Source organism: Phyllostomus hastatus, unplaced genomic scaffold (genome assembly GCF_019186645.2).
Source record: "Phyllostomus hastatus isolate PE091 unplaced genomic scaffold, TTU_PhHast_1.1 phas_scaffold_317, whole genome shotgun sequence".
In the NCBI taxonomy this organism is placed as follows: Eukaryota; Metazoa; Chordata; class Mammalia; order Chiroptera; family Phyllostomidae; genus Phyllostomus; species Phyllostomus hastatus.
Window position 1 is genome coordinate 1081270 of NW_025334023.1, and position 17492 is coordinate 1098761.

Consider the following 17492-nt stretch of genomic DNA (forward strand, 5'->3'; position numbering starts at 1 on the left):
CTCCTGCTCCCTTCCCTCTGGGGTTAGCTTCAGTCACCTCACTCCCACACACTGAGACTCAGAGAGCTTGAAAGTGTCCGAGGGAGGGGCAGTGTGGGACCAGCTGTTCACAAGGTATATGTTTCTTCCTGACTTTCCCTTCTTCCCGAGCACCACCTCTTTGCCTCAGCCCCGGCCCCTGCCCTCAGGATCCTCATGGTCCGACATGGGCAACAGGCATGCACATGTGGTGTAGAGAAGCCCCAGGGACCTGTGGGGGCACAGAGGCAGCACCCAACCCAGCAGGGTCAGAGAGGCCAGAGAAAGCTTCCAGGAGGAGTTAATAGGAGCTTTCCAGTTGCGAGTGTGAGGCATTTGAGTGACACCAGCAAGTACCATGGCCAAGTGCTTTCCTCCCCAAGCACTCCCACCCCCAAGCAAGTTTGATCTTCTATCTCCAAGTGAGTTTGTTGGCTGTCCTGGAGTCCCCCCACCTCCCCTCAGTACCTCACTCCTAGAACACTGGATAAAGTTCAGGCCCAGAATTCTTTTTCTCCATCATCAGGCCTGGCAGCTGCCAGAGAAGGTCCCAGAGTTCCCTGCAGGTGGCGTTTCTGTGGATCTTGGCTACACTAAAAGTGCACATGTGGCCGACACCTTGTGTTGGGCAGAGGCGGCAGGCAAGGCTGTTCAGAGTCTGACGGGTCAGGGGAGGCCTGGGCTCTCTGGGAAGGCTCCCCCGACAAGGAGCCACAGCAGCAGTGCAAGGGACCAGACTGTAGAAAGGGGGGCCTGGCCCATGGCTGCAGGGAAACAGAGGCAGAGAGAAAGACTTAGAGGTGAAGGAAGGTGCACAAAGAAACAAGTCAAAGAGAAATGAGCAGAGTGAGCTGGAAGCACTGGTCACACAGTGTGACTGCAGGCAGACGAAGAGCGACAGTTTAGGGAAGCTGGGAGGACATTTGCACATAGCAGCTCCAGCAAGGGGTTACTATCCAAAATATATAAAGAACTCATGCAACTCAACACCAAACAAAAACAATCCATTTAAAAATGGGCAGAGGACTTGAAGAGACACTTCTCCCAAGAATACAGACAGATGGCCAAAGATATAAGAGAAGATGTTCAACTTCACTAGCTTTTAGGGAAATGCAAATCAAAACTACAATGAGATACCACCTCACACCTGTTAGAACAGCTGTTATCAACATGACAAGCAATAACAAGTGCTGGAGAGGCTGTGGAGAAAAAGCAACTCTCATTCACTGCTGGTGGGAATGCAGACTGGTACAGCCGCTATGGAAGACAGTGTGGTGGTTCCTCAGAGAATTTAAGAATAGAGCTACCACATGACCCAGCAACCCCTCTTCTGGGTATCTACCCAAGAAATTTGAAAATATTTATTTGCAAAGATATATGCACCCCTCTGTTCACTGCAGCAGTATTCACAGCAGCCAGGACATGGAGACAACCAGAGTGTCCTTCGATAAAGGACTGGGTAGAGAGGATGGGGCACGTGTGTATGATGGAATACTGCTCAGCGTAAAGAAGACAAAACACTGCCATTTGTAACAACAGGGATGGACCTTGAAAATTATTATGCTAAGTGAATCAGTCAGAAAAAGTTGAAAACCATGATTTCACTCATATAGGGGCACAAAACTGAAAGTAACAAATGAACAAGAAAAACAAACAAACAAACAAAAACTCGTAGACACAGACAGCAGCACGGTGGTTACCAGAGGGAAGGGTGGGGCAGTAGCAGAGGGTAGAGGGGGCGAATACATGGTGATGAAGGTGATTTGATTTCGGCCAGTGGGCGCACAATGCAATATACAGAGTATGTATCACAGAACTGTACACTTGAAACCCTTATAATCTTATTAACCAATGTCACCCCAATAAATGTGATTTTAAAAAAAAGGAATTCAGAGAGGAAGGTGAGCAGAGATGAAGCGCCTGGGAGACACCAGACGTTACAGGGTCTGTCCTCCTTCCGGCTATGGGCACACGCCAGGCCTCACAGGGCGGGAAGAAGCATGCGCAAAGGGCCGAACGGGGTCTTGGTTCCTCTGCCCACACCCCAGTGGGAGGGATTCTGGTGGGCCAGGGGTGGGGAGATCTTAAACTTTCCTAGTGCATGAAATTTCATCAAAACTCAAAGAAGCCAGCTGGAGGCTGGAAACTGGCTTCTGGCCCTGGCTCTGCCACTGACTCCTTCTGTCACCTGGGGAAAGTCACTTCCATCTCTGGGTCTCACCTTACTATACAGTGAGGGTAAGACTTCCTGCTCCTCCCCCTTCCAATAGACTATTGTGAAGCAGGGGATAAAATGAGATGGCATCTGGCAAGGTGGGGGCCAGCCTGGGGGTCCCTGGAGCTTAGGGTCAGGCTGTCTGGGCCCCAGCCCTTACTAGCTGTGTGCTGTAGGGCTGGTTGCCTCACCTCTCTGTGCCTCAGTTCCCTCATCTGTAAAACTGGGGAGATGACAGACCCACACTGCTGGGTTGTGGGGAGGATTCATGGCCTGGTGTGCCCGGAACGCTGAGTGATACTGTGTCGTGGAGAATGGTGAGGACACAGTGGACGCTGGGTCTCCTCCCTGTCCGCTGTTCACAGAGCCCAGAGGGAGGGAGGCGAGACCCACGAGGAGGGGCAGCTGCAGTGCCTTCCCTGGGGATGGACTGTTCCAGTAGGTTCCCCTGGAAAAGCCTGTTCCCAACTTGAAAAGTGGTGGCCCAGGGAGGCCCTGGCACAGCAGGCGTTGGAGGGAAGAAAAGTCATGGCTGAAAGTGACCTGGGGATCATCTAGTCCAATTGGCTTATTACACAGACAGAGAAACTGAGGCCCAGAGAGGGAATAATTGTTCACAAAGAGAGTTAGGACAGGGGCTGGACTAGAGCCCAGGTCTCTAGTACTTGAGGTCTGGCCTCCACTGTGGAAGGTGGTCCGAGGGATTGCTGAGGTCAGCAGCAGGGACAGAGGGCTGTACAGGTGAAGGAGCAGAAGGCCTGGGGAGGACTTTGTGGGACCAGCCCGCCCCTCCTTCACCTCTGCGCAGCCTGGATCTCCCTGGGGCCTGACCGCTGTCCCCTGCGAGGGAGGGGTGGCCCCACAAAGGGCAGCCCAAACACTGCCCCATGCATATAAATACCATGGGATCTCTGCGAGAGCTCAGCTATCCCCACAGGGGTCTGCTTTAGAGGGTTTACTCATTTATTTTTAATGAAAAGGGGTCGTTTCCCTTATCAGGGGGACATCCAGGTGAGGGGTCCAACCCCAGGGTGGCCTGCCCATCCCCACTGGAGCCCCTGCCCCAGAGCCTTGCAGCCCTTACCTGAGTTTTCCAGACGGCAGGGCCTGGATTTGCACTGCTTGTCTGCAGAGAAGAAACAGAAAAGAATCAAAGGCTTAATAGCTCTCCAGATGGAAAGCTGTGGGCCCTCCCTGACTCGCTCTAAGAAAGCTGGTACTTTTTCCTCCAATGCCACTTCCTTATGGTGAGACCTCCCTCGCCTAGGTTTGACTTGATATCTGAGCAGTGGGGCCAGAAGGAGCCAGCCCTCAAAACCAGGGCCTGTCCAGGTGCTCTGCTTGCTCCCCTCACCTCCCTGCCACACCTACCTCTGCCTCTCCAAGCCTGTCCCAGCCGAGGGAAGGCTAGTTTATGCTGTTTGTATGTCTTCCTCACTTTCTGTCAACTCATGCGTGCTCATGATGCGGTCCAAGGTGGGAATGGAAGCCACATGGGGCATTTCTATGTATTAGATGTGGTCCACAGTTCCAGCAAACCGTCTGCCCCTAACTGAAAAGTGGGCCTTGCAGCCCTGGGCACGGCTCAGCCAGGGCCAGTGGCCCGCAGCCCGGACAGACCGGGAACCTGGGCCCACCCTCACGGCTCCTCCTTCAGCTTGCCCTGAGGGATGGACAGGAAGAGTGTCCGAGACCTGCCACAGCCTGACCTGGAACGTAGAGGCACAGCACCCACCTGAGGTCTCCCCACCCCCACCCAGCAACACGACAGCCCAGGATTTCCGTTCAAAATAAACACTGTCCTCTTGGAGACCAAGGCTGGGGTTCTTGACATTTCTGGCCACCGCAATCTGTGTGCCAGCCAGTACTGTAGCTAGAAATTAATTCCCTTCCAGCTTCCAGCCAGGAGAAAAGCCTGACCTGGTCTGTTTGGCCCTCAAATGGCCAGAGACCAGCCCTGCCTTGGTCAGGAAACCTTCGTCAGCCTCCTAGCAGGCAGGTGGCCAGCTCTGGCTCAGACACTGCCAGGGACAAGAAGCGTCCTACCTCAGAAGGTTGCCTCCCTCAGATGAAAGAAAGGGAGGAGGGGTGAGGACAGGACTGTGTCCCCTCACTGTTGGTTTGTTTTGAGTGTTTCTGTTTGTATCCCCTGAAAGCAGGGCAGGCATCCCACCCTCTGCACAGGTGCTCACCCACATGCCCCCTCACCTTTGATGTACTCGCAGTTGTACGTGCTGTGCTCACCCAGGGACCGGAGGTAGATGCGGGTGGGGCCCTGGGTCGGTCTGCTGGTGTTGATCACCTGGAAGGTCTCAAAAGGAGGGATCAGCACCTCCTCTTCCTCAGGGAAGAAGGAGTATCCCCTGATAGGGACCCCAAGACAGGTCCAGATGCCAAAGAAAGTTTCCTTACCAAAATTCTGGGCAGTGGCATTCTGCAGAGATGCCGAGGCAAAGCCCCCCAGCCGGACAGTGGCCCCAGGCCCTGCTGGCCGGAAGTGCAGGCCTTGCACCCCTCGAAACACCTGGTGGCACCGGGGGGAGCGCTGGGCCTTGCCCAGCAGCTGCAGAGCCTCCGTCAGCAGGAAATGGAACGTCTTGAAGGAGAAGTGTTGGAGGTAGTGGGCTCGGGTGCGGCCCGCCTCTCGCAGGGCCACATTGAACTCCTTGAACAGGGGGCTGTTGATTGTGTAGGCCAGGAGGGCCACCCCATGCTCATCACGGAAGCCGGGGGGTGGGGGGGGTGGGGGTGGTCCCCAGGCTTGGCGCTCCTGCCATCGGCTGCTTCCCAGCACCCAGCCATCGGCGTACACTTTGTTGGCCTGGAACTCCGTGCGGTTGAGCTCTGGGAGAGCAGCGGTCATGGCTGCTGCACAGCCAGCGTATTGGTCATCAAAGGAGGTTGGGGCCATGTCCAGGGGCCTTTCTTGAGAGAAGAGTTCTCGTCGTGCGATAGGGTGGCTCTGGGCCTGAAGGAGAGGGAGCAGCAAGGACCAAGAGGATGGGCCCTGGGAGTATGGGAGCCTATCCAGCTTTCCCCGCCACTGAGCAGAGGAAAACACTGTAAGGGCCCCAAACACACCTGGAGGGGAAGCGGGGTTGGAAACTCCTAACTGCAATCTCCCTGAGACTGGGTTTTGGGTCTGTCCCCTCGGGCTGAGCAAGCCCCAAGGGAAGCATCAGGCATTTTCTCTTCTGTCTGCTCTTCTTTCCAGAATTCAGAAGAAGCTGACAGCTCAGTTGCCCCCTGGCACAGGGATGGCAGAGGGTGACCATACCTGAAGTGCTTCCGTGAGGCCCATGGACACAAGCAGCAGAGACATCGCAACAGGAGTCTGCATGTTGGAGGTGACCTTGGGTAAGTTACTGTCTCTTTTGGGGTCTCAGTTTCCTTATCTGGAAAATGGGAATGTTAGCCTATACAGTTTACTAAACATTCATTGACACCTAGCCTCTGCTACTCCCAGTGCCTGGCACAGAGTCACAACAGAAATGGAGATTCAGGAGAGGACCCTTCTTGCTGCAAGCAACATGGGAGACTTCCTGGAGGAGGTGATATATGCACAGAGACTTGCAAGATGAACAGGAGAATAAGGCTTCAATCAGTGGAGAAAAAGAGAGAAAAGTTTGGAGCTTGGGGTGGGGAAAGGAGTTTGGGGTGGCAGGAATGAGAAGAGCAAAGGTACCGGAGGCAGGAACTCTCAGGACATAAAGAGTAAAACATTTTGTCTAGTGTGGCAGAACTTGCAATGTGGGAATGTCAGAAACACTGGGGCCAATCATGAAGGAGCTGCCACAGCGAGGGGCCTTGGCTTCACCTGGGGACACAAGGCTGAAACAGGGTGGATCCAGGGGTGGGTGGCTGCTGGAGCCACGGCAGGACTCCGGAGACAGGCTTAAATCAGGGCTCGAGGAGCCAGAGGGCTTCGCTTCTCCCTCCAGTCCCTCAGTCCTGCTGAGAGCTGAGCCCTCTTTCCCGAACCCTCAGCTGCTTCTAGGGCAGAGACAAATGTAGATCTCCAGGTGGGGAGGAAAGAGGGACTCAGGGAGGGGAGAGGACAGAGGGTGCCAGCTTCCCCTAGGAAAGCTGGAGGGAACCACAGCCTCCTACACCCTGTGGGTAGGGGCTGGGGGGCCGAAATAGCACCAAGAATAAGGCGTCTCAGCTTTGGGTCAGAACTGGAACAGTTTCTAAGCCAGTGCTGCTGCTTCTCTTTTGTTTATTTTATTACAAAGTAATGTGTGCTTGTTGTGGGAAAAAAATATATAAGTGAAACACAAAATCTAAGTTCCCTTTTCTGCTTTCTCCCCTCTGCACTCCCCTTCTCTCTAATCCATGCCTGCCAGTGTGTGTGCGTGTGCATGTGCGTGTGTGGGGGGCTGACCTGTGATAAAGGCACCCTTCAGGACCTCTTCCTATGCTCAGATAATGTCATTGTAAATACACTTACATAGTTTTACACATACGTTTACTATACTTACATATCAATGCACAGTCCTCTGTGTACAGCCTATTTTTGTTATTTTGTTCAAAAATAAAACTGGAACATCCTTACACATACATTCTAGGACTTTATAAATATGTCACGGACTTCCATGTTGTACATACATATCCACCTTGCTCATTATAGTGGCATCATGGTATTTGGGGGTACAGTTATGCAATGATTTACTCATTTCCTTATTAATGGATGCACATTTCCCCCCAATTTTTTATATTACATATAATACTACATGAACATCCATGAATATAAATACTTGTGCACTTGCACGCATATTTTATAGGAAAGGTATCAAGAAGTGCAATGACGTTTAAAGTTTATGGACAGTGTTTATCTTGCTAGGCACTGCTGGGCTCCATCCCAAAGGTGCCAGTCTGCCTTCCCGCCGACCATGAAGGAGAGTGTCCTTTCTCCACATCTTTGCCAACACTGCATATAATGAATCTCCGAGTTTCATTTGACTCGATCATAACTTTAATTTTCAATATTTTGAAGTTTTAACTTAATTTTATTAAAGGTAGTACCTTTTTATTGTTCAGCATGTCAGTAGTCCGAAAGGCACACAGTGACACACATGTTCCTCACTCACTCCCCAGTCCCGACCGCATCTCCCAGTGGCGACCTGTGTGCCGTTTTCCGTGCGTCCTTGCGGAGACACACGCAAATTCATGGGCATTTCTGTTTTCCTTCTTTTGCACAAATAGTAATACAGTTGGTGGCTCTTTATGTTTGAGAATCTCATGAAAACTGAAACCTGACCTCAGAAAATAGGTATCTGCACGTTCACATCGATGTCACATTAGTTTCAGGTGGTTATTCCTCTGCCCCGTCTCACTCGGGTTAGGCATCCCTGCTCCATCATCTCCTCTGGCTCTTGGCGGGAGGGCCTAAGTTTTGACAGATCAGTGACTCGAAGACACTGGGATTCTATGTGTTTGTAATTGTATGAGTCTCCAATCTAAGATCCTGTATACTGCTAATGTACAATTTAAACTGAGGCATGAGTGTCTGTGGGCAATGGAGTTAGCAGTGGTTTTTATCAAATTCAATTTGTCTGTCCCAAACTGAATTCATTACCTTCTCTCCCTAAACAAAAAAGTTTTGCGCCTCTGTAATAATCTATCAGGCACTGAGGATAAAATGATGAACAGCAGCAACAATAAACCCCTCAGCCCTGCTTCTTTAAGTCCTTTTGAAGTGGAGCTGGAGCTGGAGTGAGAAATTTCAAGTAGCATGTGATGCACGTTATAAAAGGAACCAAAAAAGCCGAACAGAAACCAATTTGTACCCGGAGTGGGGTTTAAAGGAAGGGCTGACCGGATGAGGCACAGAGTACACAGAGTTGAAAACAGCATCATGGTGGTGTGTAAAGCAAGAGACACTGCTCCCCAACTCCAGGATGGAATGCTAGTGGGCAGGATATGTGGCAGCAAAACCTACTTGAACTCATGTTGGTGGTCTCTTGGAATCCACCCAAAAAGCTTGAGTTCCATAGTAGATCCTCTCTTTCTGGTGGAGAACCCAGCCCACCGATTCAGGTGGGGCTTACCCCCATGGTGGGGAACACGTGAGCCAAAACTGGTACTTGACTACCCTGGCCATTGTGATTGGCTCATGGATGGACACATGACCTAAGCAAGGCCAATCAGAGTCTCTCAGAACAGAGTCCAACCTCCTCTGGCATTTGAGGCCCTCTGTGACCCAGCCCTCCGGGACCTCTTTAGCCCCCTGTACTGCTACCCCTGCTTGGCTTCTATAGCACAGAACAAAGTTCCAGGCATGCCTTCACCGTCTCCCTCCCTGTGGCTCTGCACACATGCCATCTGCTGGGGGTACCCTTCTTTTGCTATTCACTCTCCCAGGCTTAGCTCAGGGGTCACCTCCTCCAGGAAGCCCTCTTACTCCTCTGGGTCCCCTGCTTTCCTGTCACTGTCCTGATTGTACTGTGCTGCCCTTCTATGTCTGTCTTCCCTCCTGGCTTGTGAATTCTTTGAGGGCAGGAACCAGGTATGATGTATCCTGTGTCCCCAGAGTTCAACCCAAGGCCGTACCCAGGTGAAGCCTCCCAGAATGTTTGCTGAGGATCTGAGAGGCTTTCTGGGTACAACTAATAATGTAGATCACTGCAAGCAGATGAATCGATGACTTTGGTGACCAGTTTTGGGGAGGAAATGGGGTGGGGGCCAGGGGAGTGGGGAAGGCATGGGAGCTGAGGAAGTGGAGGCACCAAGCAACGCCTTTTCATATCCAGCTGCCCTTCTGTCCTCATCTGCTCCGACACTTCTTGTCGATTTCCCCTTATTTGGGCCCTCATGGAACATTTCTTTCTAGTGATGGGACTTCAAATGTTTCCCCAGGAATCTCCAGATTTCGCAGTGGCCCCAAACCTCTCTGTCAAAGGTACTGTGGTCTGAATGTTTGTCTCCTCAAAATTCATGTGTTGGAATCCTAATGCCTGGGTGATGGTATTAGAAGGTGGGGCCTTTGGGAGGTGGTTGGTTCCTGAGGGTGGAGCCTACTTGAATGGGATTAGTGTTCTAATAAAAGAGACCACCCCCCCCGAACCCCCTCCCACCGTGTGAGCACAGTGAGAAGGTACCGGCTGAGGTCCAGAGAGGGAGCCTCATGCAATCACGCTAGCACCCTGACCTTGGACTCTCAGCCTTCAGAAATATGAGGAACAGACGAAGATAAAGGAATCCCTAAAACCTGTCCTAGTGATTCCTAAAACTCTACCATTAATACCCCAAATTCCCCCTAAAAAATCTTCTTCCCCTACCCAGTGCCAGGGAAGAGGGTGGTGTGCCCCTTACCTAGGCCTTCTCCAGGGCAGGAAAGCTGGTGTTGGGCTCCTGTGATGGCCACCAGGGGAGGGGGAGGTCAGGTTCCTCCTTTATACTGTACCTCCCCCACACAGCTGCTCAGAAATGTGACACTCCCCCATCTATTTCTGGATGTCTCTTCAAGGCTCAGGAATAGGCCTCTGCCCAGTCTGCCCTGGGCCAGTGGTCTTCCCACAGAAAAGGGAACCCCTAAAGCCAGAGAATGTGGATTGAGGCATGGAGGTCCTGCATCCAGCACCGCTGGCCTCTGAGAATCTCTCCTTACATCCGTTGCTCATGTGAGCATGGAGACTCACCTAAGGTGCAAGGAGAGATTCCCAGATCAAGAAGGCTGAGTCTGGGTCCCAGGCCCAGCACTGATTTGCCATGCAGTCTTGAAGGACTTTCTGCCGCACGCCAGACCCCTGTTCAATGACAAGATTTGACTCCATCTCTTGGGGCCTTTCTTGGGGTTCCAAGTCTTGGGATGGGAGAAACAACTCCCCAAAGCCTAGAGGGTGGAGAGAGGATAAAACTGTGGTTCCAGTGTGTCTGGTCCCAGGAACTGCTGTCAGCAGGCCTTACTGTCCCAGACAGTACCTCCTGTGCCAGCGGCCACAAAGGCTCGAGTCTCTGCAGGCTGGCCGGACGCGGAAGCCGATGCTGCTTTTCGCAGTAATGGTGAACAGTAGAGAGGCTCCCAATTCGCTAGCCTGGGGGACTCTGGGGGTGGCCAGTCTCCTTGGAAAGGGGCAGTCTTGAGGCCGTTTGCCTGTCAGGCACTCTTGCTTTGGGGGCTGGCAGTGTTTCCACTCTCCACATCCCCCACCAAGCCCAGGCACAGAGTTTATCTTCCTTTTCGGTCCACAGGAAGAGTTTTGGAGAAAGCAGGATTCCAGGTGAAGGGAATTTTTTATTTGGCTGGCAGTCTGACAGGAGTGGGGCTAAACGAATGAGCCAGACCAGATTGGAGGCCCGGGGTAAATCCAAGTTCTGAGCCTACCTCAGCCACAGCAGGAAGTGGGCAGTGTCGTCGCTTAAATCTTGACATTCAGTGCCTCCAACTCCTCTGTCCTCCCTGGGGGAGGTCCCGTCCCACCCCCAGAAGCTCAGGCCCCCAGGAAGCTCTTCCCAGAGTGGCTTACTGGTTCCTTCTCCCATTACCTCTGACTGGGTATCCAAAACTCAGAGCCAGGTTATTTATAGACAAGCCCACAGAAAGGGAGGGGAAGGGCCAGTGTTTATAAACACCAGGTCACCTGAATCTGAGATCTCGAGGGAGAGTGGGTCTGGGAGGGTCTGGGAGGGTCTGGGAGGGTCTGGGAGGGGCGGGCTGGACCGTAAGCATCTGGAACAGAGGGCTCTGCCTTCAGTCTAACCCTACTGACAGGGAAAGGGGCAGAGACGGGAGGAGGTGGGCGCCGCTCAGATGCTGGGCCACACGTGACCCAACGAGAGGGCCATATGCAAATTGCACGCAAATCAGCAAGTACACAGTGGTGACGTCATGGCTGGCGAGACCCTCGTTGGGGTCCCAGGCCTAGTGGTCTGGGGGCCAGGTCAGGCCCCCTTGAGGGAGAGACCAAGTCTCATCATCTCCCTCCCCCAACCCTGGACTCGCTGGGAGCCAAAGAAGGCCCTGGAGAAAACTGAAGTTTGGGGAGGGGAGTCAGCCGCTCAGCCCCTTCCTCGCCACTCCTACTCCCTCTACCACGGTGTCTGTCGTTGGGGAAGAGAGGTGTTGGGTTACTGCCACGGGGGCTATAGTTAGATGTGGGACTTTGCTTGTCGGCGGGACTCCCGGAACAGGCTGTGCTCATCCAGACACCCGCCGGCGGAACCAAACCGTCCAGTTCTCTGCCTCCGACCTCCGTGATCTCCAGGTGCGTGCCAGGCCAGCGCCCCCTCCCCTGTCCAAGTGCAGCCAAGTCACCTGCACCACCGCAAAAAGACCTCCTGGAAGTAGGCACTGAGTTTAGGGGCATCCAGAAGTCAGGGGCGCGGAGACCTGGGGTTCTGCTTGTGCTGGGGGGTGGAGACAGTAATACCCCAGGTCCGCCCACTCTCTTAGGCCCGCCCTTGGCCCCTCCCATGCCTGAGCCCCGGGCCTTGGACCATCTTTCTCACACCACGGAAGGGCTGTGGATCTCTCCCTACAGCCTACTGAAGCCAAGCTTCCACCGCTGCCACTGGTCCCAGCTGCATCCGGACCTCGCCCTCCCGTCTCCCCCAGGATGATGCTGGCTGCTCTGCTGCTCAGCCTCAGCTGCCTTGGCCTCCACACCCTCTGGCAGGTAACTGGGGAAACCATCCCCTGCTACAAAGGAAAGAGTTGGGAGGCAGAGGCTTCAAAAATCTCTCCCAAGGACTGTTCTCTGGGACCCTGGTCCTTTTAATCCTCTTCACAACCTTCCTCCCTGCAGGGAACCCCAAGTTCCCATTCCCTCTCCCAGAACCCCCATCTATACCAACTGACTGCCCTGTGGTCCCTCTTCCTTCATATCATCCCTCCCTAGGGACTGCCACTGACTTCCTCATCCCCCGTTCTCAGGCTCAGCCCGGGCAGACTGGGTTGGGCTCCTGTGAACTGCCCTCATGCAGCCCTTCCCAGGCCAGGGCTCCCCGCCCCGACCCCACCCCAGGTTTGGGGATGAGGGCCTCTGAAGCCAGAGAGGACTCAGGAGTCTCCAAGCTGACAGTGGCTTGGTGTGGTAGTGGAGCACCTGCCTGGGAGTCAGAGTCTGAGGATGCGACGGGGTCAGGTCATTGGGACTGGTGGCGCATTTGTAGTATAATCCGCACCCTGCTTCTTAGGGCCAGGACAGCGCTTGGAAGCCAGCAGGCTCCACCTCTCACTTCTCTTTGATGAGAAGACAGCCCCTTTTAGGTTGAACAGAAGTGAAGATCTCTATGCTGTCCTCACAATAGCCCTGTGAGGTTGGAAGTATCAACTTCCAGGTAGAGAACCTGAAGCCCAGAAGAGTTAAGAGACTTGCCCAAGATCCCGCAGAAGCGAGTAGGTGATGAAGTCAGAATCTGAACCCTTGTCTGCCTGACTCCAGCGCCCATGTTATTTAAGCCCTCGAGCCCTTGCCAAATTGTATATACCAGATATTTGGGCATAGAAATGAGATTGTTTCCAAACTGATCTGCCACCAGGACCCCTGTCCAGTGCTCTGAATCTGTACCCCTTCCTCTGTGGCTCCTCTCTTCCTTACCTCACTAGGCCCAGGCTGTCCCTATCCTGCCCCTGGGCCTGGCTCCAGACACCTTCGATGACGCCTACGTGGGCTGCGCAGAGGAAATGGAGGAGAAGGCGGCTGCTCTGCTGAGGGAGGAGATGGCCCGCCATGCCCTGCTGCGGGAATCCTGGGAGGCAGCCCAGGAGGCCTGGGAGCAGAAACAGCGGGGGCTCACCCTGCCCCCTGGCTTCAGACCCCAGCATGGAATCGCTGTCATGGTCTACACGAACTCATCTAACACCTTGTACTGGGAGCTGAACCAGGCCTTGCGGACAGGCGGCGGCTCCCGGGAGTTCTACATGAGGCACTTCCCCTTCAAGGCCCTGCATTTCTACCTGACCCGAGCCCTGCAGCTGCTGCAGGGGAGCAAGGGCTGCACTCGGGGACCTGGGCAGGTGGTGTTCCGAGGTGTAAGCACCCTTCGCTTTGAACCCAGAAGGTTGGGGGATGCTATCCGCTTGGGCCAGTTTGCCTCCAGCTCCCTGGATGAGGCGGTGGCCCACAGATTTGGTAATGCCACCTTCTTCTCCCTAAGGACTTGTTTTGGGGCGCCTATCCAGGACTTGTCTGTTTTTCCCAAGGAGCGCGAGGTGCTGATCCCTCCCCATGAAGTCTTCTTGGTCACCAGGTTCTCCCAAGATGGAGCCCGGAGCCTAGTGACTCTCTGGAGCTATAATAAGACCTGCAGCAACTTTAACTGCGCCTATCTGGGCGGTGAGCTGTGCATGACGGAAGCAGGACTGGCGGGGGGCAGAGGAGGACGTGAAATAAGCCCGGATGTCCCTGTACGATCCCCAGTGCCTTCAGGAGACCTACGCGGTTAATGGGGAAGCTGAGGGCCAGAGGTCAGCTGCAGTTACTGTTCTCTGTGACTCAGGTCCTGTCAGTGCTTTCCAGATCTGTGCATGTTTTCAAATGATTCTGTAAATGTTCCCGAAAAGTTCCATCTGCTATATAGAGCCTAACAGAGCAAAAGAGCCCTGTTCAGGAGATCAGCAAGCAGAGGAAAGTGACAGGAGTGCTGCTGGGGATCTCAGGGGACCCTGGGCTTACCGGGGCCCCCAGGGTGCGCCTGAGTGATTCCCACATGCTGAGGCAGGGACAGATGCAGGAGTGACTGGGGCTAGGGTGGGAGCAGGGATGGGTAGGCTAACGGGAAGATTTCCTGGGGGAAGGAGGAGGAAGGGAAGTCAGAAGTTTGCATTCAGGAAAAGGGAACGGTGGATTGAGAAGGGGGATGGCCAGTGCCAGGGCCTCGTGGGATGGGGAGTGTGGGGTGTGAGCGTCAGCTGACGTGAAGGCCTCGCCTTGCTGTTTATTACAGGGGAGAAGAGGCAGAGCTGTGTGTCTGCACCAAGTGAGTGACCCTCTCCCCGCCCCCTCAGCAGCTTTGGCTCCTCCTGGCCTGGTGGGCCCCTCAACTCCTTTTTTTCTCTCTTTCCAGCAGCGGGGGCAGCCAGACTCGCTCTCCAACAGGGCCTTCTCTCTGCTCTCCTGGACAACCCTGCTCGTGGCCCCCGTGGGGTTCCAGTGCTCAAGAGCTGGGCCCTTGAAAGTCCAATGCCTGCCACTTAGGAGTCTTGGAAACTGCTGACCTTCATATGAAGAAGGAACCTTCGAGCAGCCTCGAAGCAGGAGCACGGTTTCAGACCAGCCCTAGAAGCCATCTCCCCACCCAGGACGTGGGGGAGTCTGAGGCCATGGAAGGTCGGAGGAAGCCCTGCTGTGTGGTGGGGACTCCCTGGGACAAGTAAGGCTAGTACTGTGATGACCATTTTATTAAACAGTGTTGGAGTGTGGTGACATTGAATTTCATGATTGGTTTATCCCATGAGACTGGCCCATCTCTCCTGCTCTGGCCTTGTGGGATTGAGGGACTTAAAAGAATGGTTTCTTTATCACTCCTGGACATGGCACCCATGCAGACCCTCGTCACACACTGCAACTCGCAAACCCAAAAGCTTTAACAGCCAGAGGTCCTCATAACCCCCTGAAGGCAGGGACAGGACAGATGGATTGCTCTGCTCATTTGTCAGATGAGGAATGCAAAGCCAAGGAAGAAAGCCACTTGCTCTAGAGCAGAGTTAGTGCTGAAACCAGGCCCCGCCTCACAGCCCAGAGCGCTGCTCTGAAGATTGAAAGAAACTCAAGGCGGGGATCCTAAGCCCAAGATACTTGGGATCCTGTTGCCGTTTCTCTCTGCCTGCTCCCACAAGGGTCCCTTTTGGGGGAGTGGGAGGGAATCTCAAAACATGAGGGGACAGAGATTTTCACACGCTCTGGAGGCATCTGACATCCTGCACAGAAGCTTTATTGAGGTGAGGAAAGCAGTATAGGCCCCTCCTATCCTAAGGTGACCCTCGCCCACACCGTGCAGGCTGCTCTACTCAGCAACAGAAGGAGGAACCCTCCCACTGCAGCAGGAACCCTTCTTGGTTCCCAAATCTTCCTCCTGCAGCAGGTCCCCAGCTCCCTCTGAATCCTGCTGTCTGTGCACTAGCACATGAGCTGGGGAGGGAGGACCAGGCTCCCCAGGATCTGGAGTCCCAGCTCCTCCGGCGTCCTGAAGCCCAGTTTCTGAAGATATCTGGGCCCCCACAATCTCTGGCACTGTCAGCTCTGGGGTCTCAGGGATGGGGGGCCCCAGGTTTTGGAAACTGTTGCGCACTCGGGTGATATAGCGGCTGAGGATGCTGGCGCCTTCAGGGGGCCGGCGCGTCCCTCCCTCCGCCAGAGTCCGCTGCACTCCAGCTACCTCACTCTGCAGCCGAGAGACGGTCTTGGTCAGCTCTGTCAGCCTGTTGCCCAGGTCTGCAGGAGGGTGGGCGGGAGAGAACTGAGGGGAGGTCCCTCAGAAGATGAACCTGCCCTGCAACACTTCTATCCCTGACAGAACCCCAGGGCGCGTCACGATTGGGGGTCCCGAGGGAGAAGGGGGGAAAGTGAGAATGGGGGTCGAGTGGGTAGGTGCGTAGGGGCACGTGAATCTGAGAGGGGCCAGGTGGTGGCGAGTTCAGAGAAGATACGAAGACGGAAAGTCTGTGGGCCAGGGAAGGAGTCAGGAACCTGAAGGCTGGGAGAGTGCTCTGACGGGTGGACACTTGTGTGTCCGCCCTGTCGCCCCATCCGCATCTGCAGTGACCTGTCCACCTCACAGCCATCCTCAGCGCCCAGGCCAAATTCCACCCCCTCTTTCTCCAACTTCTGGCTCTCTGTTCTTCTACCTTCCCATGAGCCCCTCAAAACGAGAGGCTCCTTCTGTCCTTTGGGCCCCACTGCAGTTTGGGTCTGTCTTAGCTAACTAAGTGAGCATTTTCTGCCTAGTAAGATGGTTTCTCTTCCTCTCCAGACTGAGAGCTTCCTGTGCGTCCCTGCCCTACACAGTCCCCCACCCTCCAAGACAGGGCCTGGAACAAAGGGCACAGGTGTGGCCATGAATGTTGGTTGAATGAGTGAATGAATGAATAGTGAATTAAGTAAATGAATAAATGACTAAGGGAGTGATGAGACTAAATGAACACATGAATGAGGGCAAGAAGAAAGGATTACATAAAATGAGCGGAATAAATGAATGGGTCAGGGAGTAATTCAGTGCCCGGGGCCACACTGCAGGCTGTGGCTCCTGAGGGCAGGGTAGGATGGGGCCAAATATCACTGCAGGCTGCGTGAGGGACGTGAGTCTGGGTGCGGTGCATTTACCCTAGCCAGCACGGAACAGGAATGGGGAAGGCTTGGAGGTGAGCAACCAACCTTTCCGACGGGTCTCCTCGAACTCCCGCCGGGCAGTCTCTATGTAGCGCTGGACCAGGGCCTTGATGACTCGAAGGCGGTAGGATCCACGTTCTCCATCCCCAGGCCCTGCCCCTGCCCCTGCCCCGGGGTTGGCCTGGGAAGGGAAGAAAGGAGGGTGAGAGAGATTCTCCAGGTCAGCTTTTCTCTAGTCCCTGCTCCCTCCTCCAGGCAATGAAGGATGGAGGCAAAGTCTGTGCAGACTTTTCTGTCAATGAAGGCCACACATATAGACCCTGGTGCAGTCCGGGAAGGTGGAAGGATGGCGGCCAGGAGTTGGGCGGTGGGGTGAGGGTTGGGAGGTGGAGGGGCAGTGGGCAGGGACAGAAATGTGGAGTGGGGCAGGCACAATGGGATTTTCTCTCTGGCCACTATCCTACCGTTGGTTTTCCTGAGTTGAGTTCGTCCAGGTAGCCCTCCCCTTCAAACTCTGAATACTTAGGAAATAGTTATTTATATTTATATAGTTTTATCTTAAAATAGTTTATAGTTAGCATATTTACTTTTATAATATAAAAAAGCAAAGCATTTTATGAAACACATTTAAAAGGGAGATATGGAGCTGACAGAGATGAGGCAGGCAGAAGCGTAAGAGAGAAAGACGGGCCCTTTCAGCCACGGAGTATATAAAGCTCTTTTCCTGTATAAAACGAAGAATAAGAACTTTGGGAAGCCCTTTCCTGAGGAATGCAGGACAACTGGGAGGGGGCACATGGTTGGCTCATCAGAGGGCAGGCTAGGAGGTGGGGTAGCTGGAAGAAGGGCGGGGCCTCCGGGGAGGTGCAATGGAGGGCTGTGGAGCCCCCCAGCTGGCTGGCACAGTGGGATCCAGTGATCCTGCCCAGCCAGGTCTGGCACAGGCCCAGCTAACCGAATACAACCTCAGGTGAAGAAGCGGAGTTTCC

The 17492-nt window shown here is 54.1% G+C and overlaps 3 protein-coding genes across 8 annotated transcripts in view; 1 reads left to right on the plus strand and 2 right to left on the minus strand.

Moving 5' to 3' along the window:
* Nucleotides 1-651: 651 nt before the first annotated feature.
* Nucleotides 652-16604, minus strand: ART1 (ADP-ribosyltransferase 1). Of its 4 annotated transcripts, XM_045817869.1 has the most exons (7): nt 10157-10406; nt 9874-10067; nt 9548-9766; nt 5511-5628; nt 4442-5201; nt 3318-3359; nt 652-782 (listed from the first exon to the last, which is right to left on the minus strand). In XM_045817869.1, the coding sequence occupies exons 4-7, from the start codon at nt 5571-5573 to the stop codon at nt 685-687; spliced, it is 963 nt and encodes a 320-aa protein (XP_045673825.1). In that variant the 5' UTR covers nt 5574-5628; nt 9548-9766; nt 9874-10067; nt 10157-10406; the 3' UTR covers nt 652-684. The 4 variants fall into 4 exon arrangements, with proteins under 4 accessions (XP_045673825.1, XP_045673827.1, XP_045673828.1 ...); XM_045817871.1 differs by lacking the exon at nt 9548-9766; XM_045817872.1 differs by lacking the exons at nt 9548-9766; nt 9874-10067; nt 10157-10406 and adding an exon at nt 16549-16604.
* Nucleotides 11174-14601, plus strand: ART5 (ADP-ribosyltransferase 5). Of its 3 annotated transcripts, XM_045817875.1 has the most exons (6): nt 11174-11439; nt 11716-11850; nt 12783-13208; nt 13380-13512; nt 14123-14155; nt 14243-14601. In XM_045817875.1, the coding sequence occupies exons 2-6, from the start codon at nt 11791-11793 to the stop codon at nt 14371-14373; spliced, it is 783 nt and encodes a 260-aa protein (XP_045673831.1). In that variant the 5' UTR covers nt 11174-11439; nt 11716-11790; the 3' UTR covers nt 14374-14601. The 3 variants fall into 3 exon arrangements, with proteins under 3 accessions (XP_045673831.1, XP_045673829.1, XP_045673830.1); XM_045817873.1 differs by having other exon boundaries at nt 11177-11439; nt 12783-13512; XM_045817874.1 differs by having other exon boundaries at nt 11177-11439; nt 12783-13512; nt 14246-14601.
* The window catches only part of XNDC1N (XRCC1 N-terminal domain containing 1, N-terminal like), a 38147-nt gene continuing 35781 nt past the window's right edge, over nt 15127-17492 (minus strand). Inside the window, exons 22-23 of the mRNA XM_045817868.1 lie at nt 16549-16684; nt 15127-15609 (exon numbers count right to left, since the gene is read on the minus strand). Coding sequence (XP_045673824.1) covers nt 15182-15609; nt 16549-16684 — 564 coding nt within the window. The 3' untranslated portion in view covers nt 15127-15181. The remainder of the gene's footprint in view (nt 15610-16548; nt 16685-17492) is intronic.